This window comes from Saccostrea cucullata, unplaced genomic scaffold (assembly GCF_032062105.1).
Source record: "Saccostrea cucullata isolate Sc308-1 unplaced genomic scaffold, CSIRO_AGI_Scuc_v1 ctg141, whole genome shotgun sequence".
NCBI classification, from domain to species: domain Eukaryota; kingdom Metazoa; phylum Mollusca; class Bivalvia; order Ostreida; family Ostreidae; genus Saccostrea; species Saccostrea cuccullata.
This window is the reverse complement of record NW_026940735.1, coordinates 1,043,155-1,047,601: the sequence shown is the minus strand read 5'-3', so window position 1 is coordinate 1,047,601 and position 4,447 is coordinate 1,043,155. Positions and strand designations below refer to the sequence as shown.

General features: G+C 38.5%; 1 protein-coding gene across 1 annotated transcript; it reads left to right on the top strand.

Moving 5' to 3' along the window:
• Window positions 1–2,966: 2,966 nt before the first annotated feature.
• Window positions 2,967–3,842, top strand: LOC134256131 (uncharacterized). Its single transcript, XM_062738739.1, has one exon. It carries the CDS (start codon window positions 2,967–2,969, stop codon window positions 3,840–3,842), a length of 876 nt encoding a protein of 291 aa, XP_062594723.1.
• Window positions 3,843–4,447: the final 605 nt, after the last annotated feature.

Sequence of the window (4,447 nt, the reverse complement as noted above, 5' to 3'; positions counted from 1 at the left end):
TAATAGCCCCTGGAGTTCTCCAATTGTGTTAGTCAGAAAGAAAGATGGGTCTATTCGTTTCTGTATTGACTATAGGAAACTTAACGATGTGACCATCAAAGATAGCTACCCCATCCCACGTATTGATTTTACCCTTGATGCTCTGTCAGGCTCGAAATGGTTTTCCACCATAGACCTAAAGAGCGGGTACTGGCAAGTCAAAATGGACCCCAATGACAAACCCAAAACTGCTTTTTCCATACCTGGGGGTGGACATTGGCAATTCCTGAACATGCCCTTTGGCCTGTGCAATGCAGGTGCAACCTTTGAAAGGTTGATGGAAAAGGTGCTCTCCAATCTGTCCTGGAAAATATGCATGGTCTATTTAGACGTCATTATTATCTTGTCAAAAACGTTTGATGAACACATTCAAAATTTAAAGCAAGTTTTTGAAAGATTGAAATCTGCAAATCTCAAGATGAATCCCAAGAAATGCAATCTTTTACAAAATCAAGTTTCATTTTTAGGCCATGTTGTAAACGAGAACGGAATTTCCACTGACCCAGACAAAATTATAGCTGTTCAAAATTGGCCAGTCCCAAAATCGGTTAAAGACATAAGAAGTTTCTTAGGCTTATGTACCTATTACCGAAAGTTTGTCCATAAATTTGCAGATATTGCCAAACCCCTCCACAAGCTAACTGAGTCAAAACAAGAATTTTTGTGGGATAGTAATTGTCAAGAAGCCTTTGATAAACTGAAACGTGCCCTCACCAGCTCCCCAATTTTATCATACCCAAGTAATGAGGGACTTTTCATTCTTGATACCGATGCCTCTAACAATGGTTTAGGGGCAGTGTAATCACAAGTTCAAGATGGTACTGAAAAAGTCATTAGCTACTTTAGCAAAACATTCAGTGCATCTGAAAGACGGTATTGTGTAACACGCCGAGAACTATTGGCAATTGTCAAATCCATCAAGAATTTCCATCATTATCTTTATGGCCGAAAATTTAAGGTTAGGACCGATCATGGTTCCTTAACTTGGCTTTTAAATTTCAAAAACCCAGAAGGCCAAATTGCTAGATGGTTTGAGTACCTTTCACAATATGTATTTCAAATTGAACACAGAGCTGGCAGAATCCATAACAATGCCGATGCTCTTTCCAGAAGACCTTGCCCTGAAAATTGTGTTCATTGCAATAAGGCAGAAGATAAATTCAATCTTCTGAAATCACTACCCTTATCTGTTGTAACAAGATCATCTAAAGACCCTAAGCCCAGTAATGATGATAATAGTACCCTTCCAACCCAGTTGTCTGACTCCATAGATGTCAAACTTGCCCAAGATCAAGATCCTATCTTAAGTACGGTCAAAGACTGGGTAAAGTCTAATGAAAGTCCCAAATGGGAGCAAATATTCCACCTCAGTGAAATTCATAAGTATTACTGGGTGCGATATGACTCTTTCAAAATAATGCAAGACATACTGTACCATAAATGGGAAGATGCTCAAACAAAATACCAACTAGTTCTACCCCAGTCCCTAAAAACAATAGTCCTATAACAACTACATTCTAGTATAACTGGTGGTCACATGGGTACCAAAAAGACTTTGTCCAAAATAAGAGACAGATATTTCTGGCATCACATGTCAAATGATGTTCAAGATTTTAGTAAACAATGTGACATATGTGAATCCAGAAAATCCCCGAACAAGCTACCTAAAGCACCATTACAAAAATATGTAGTGGGAGCCCCATTAGAAAGGTTAGCTATTGATATCATGGGACCCCTTCCCCTTACAAAGAAAAAGAATAGCTATCTCATGGTAGTGGGTGATTATTTCACAAAATGGATCGATGCCATTCCCTTAAAGAATCAGAAGTCCCACACCATTGTCCAAAAACTTTTAGAAAGAATCATAACTATATTTGGAGTCCCTATGGAAATCCATTCAGATCAGGGTAGATCCTTTGAATCTAAAATATTTAAAGAAATGTGTAAAATCCTGGGAATTGAAAAGACCCGAACAACCCCATATAGGCCACAATCTGATGGCATGATCGAAAGAGCCAACAGAACTATTGAGAACATGCTTGCCACTTTTGTTGATGAAAATCAACAAAATTGGGATGAACTCATACCCTACTTAATGATGGCCTATCGTTCTTCCATACACGAATCTACAGGCGTTAGTCCTGGTGAAATGGTCTTTGGTCGTCCCATCAATCTCCCCATTGACCTTGTCCTTGGTACTCCAAACCCTGAAACAAATCAAATGTATGCATCAGAATACTCAAACCAATTAAGTAAGAAAATAGAAGCTATCCACAATTTTGCTCGAAACAAATTACAGTTATCTTCCAAGAAAATGGTTAGAGAGAACAGTAGAAAAATAACCCATAACAAATACAATGTTGGTGACCTGGTTTGGTTTTATTCACCCAAGTACCCATTACATGGCAGAAAGTTATGTAGACCCTGGACTGGTCCATACACTGTCACTAAAAGGGTTAATGATGTCATATACCAAATCAAGAAAGCCCCTAAACAGAAACCTAAAACAGTGCATCATAATCTATTGAAACCTTACCGTGGTACACAAAACCCCCTTACCTCTCTGTGATGATTGTGCTCACCCCTTAATATATCCATTATTTTTGTATTATTTACTGCCAAATCATCCATTTCCCAATACCAAAATATCCTAATATTTTTACAGATACAGAAATATAAGTGTGGGATATGTGATGCAGAATTCTCCCTACCCAGCCTTTGTGAGTGTCACATGACTGCCGTCCACTCTGGATTTGGTCACATGTGTACAAAATGTGGTATGGTCTTTACCAAAAGGGACGCAAAACACGGATGCCAAAATTACTCCCTGCAAATTGTCAAAAGATCAACTTGCACCTTTACCGGCGAGGAAGCAGCGGAATTTGAAAAACTTTCAGAAAACAAGATCTAAATTCTGTATTCCTTTCATGAAGAATGTACCGCTAAACCATCGACATTTATTCAACCAGTCATCCAAAAGAGCCCTTCTTACAGATCCCTCTATTCCAAAGAAGAAAAGGAGATACACTAAGAGAAACATTCAACAAACTAAAAACATACCAGCACTCATGGAGTTGGAGCTGCCAATTCCACCATCGTTCAACGCAGAGATGAGAGGACCAGGACATGTGGAACCCCCCTCAACAACTGCTTTAGATCTGACGAAAGATGTCACTAATGGTCAAGAACCAGCACCCAAACCAGCACCTCCAGGACCTGCGGATCCTCTTCCAGACACCCCTCCGGCTGAGACAAGCAATAAGGAAACCCTGGAAGGAGACCTCCAGCTTAGTGAGTCCACAAAGTCTGAAAAACAAGAAGACGAGTTGTCATTATTTACGGATGGTGAAATTGACCCAGTAGAACCGAGTACCGAAGAAACAATTCCCAATGCCAAAAATGTAACCACTCAGGTTTCAGAACCAAGAACCCCATTAATGGACAAGAAGTCAATTAAACTACTTACCCTGGAAGCCCAACAAACGGAAACAATAACCCTGGACATTGGAGGACAAATTTTTAAAACTTCTAAAACCACGTTGCGGGCGGACCCATCATCTATTTTAGCTCTTCTAATCTCTTCGGAAAACTACTCTTCAGACAGAAACCAGCTCTTCTTAGACAGGAACCCGAAACACTACCTTTTTCTTCTGGATTACTTACGGAATAACTTCAAACTACAAACTTCAACCCTGCCGAAGGACCTACCAACCCTACAGGAGATTTTGATGGAAGCAAAATTCTTGGAATTAGACGACCTCGTCAAGGTATTGGAAAACCTATTGAAGGATTCGTGTTATTAAGTGAACTTTTTATGGACGTTGCGATCGCGGATTCTTCTATTAACTTTGCGCGCACTATGGATACGTTTATCTATATTGTGAAAACTGTGTTTATGAATTCAATATTCAGTGAAGGACCATGGAGTCACCCAGTGATTAAGTGCTTGTTGGACACTTCCCCATTGCTCGAGTTGAAGGTATATGTATGAACTTTGTAATTGAATTACATGTATTAAATGAATTGAATTATTATATGATATAATTTGTTCATGTCCATTTGTAAACATTGTCATATTCATAATATGGAAAGTTTTCTTATAATAATGTATTATGATGTTATTCATTATAATTGCATATTGTATTCACATGTATGATGTTTTTATGTAATTAAATTATTAAGTGATATTCCCACAACTTATGCTTAACATTCGGGACGAATGTGTTTAGGAGGGGGGCTCTGTTACGTTTTTACTACCCCAGTCATGTTGTATTTGTCCCGATTATTAAATATTGTGTTAATAATATTGTATCATCTCATTTCTTAATTTGTCCGATGTGGGAATATCACCATACTATCGATAATGATGTATAAACATGTTTGTATGTATTATCGTAGGGTCACCCGA

Coding starts and splice junctions, on each gene's coding strand:
- LOC134256131 (XM_062738739.1), top strand. CDS start 2,967: ATGAAGAATGTACCGCTAAACCATCGACATTTATTCAACCAGTCATCC.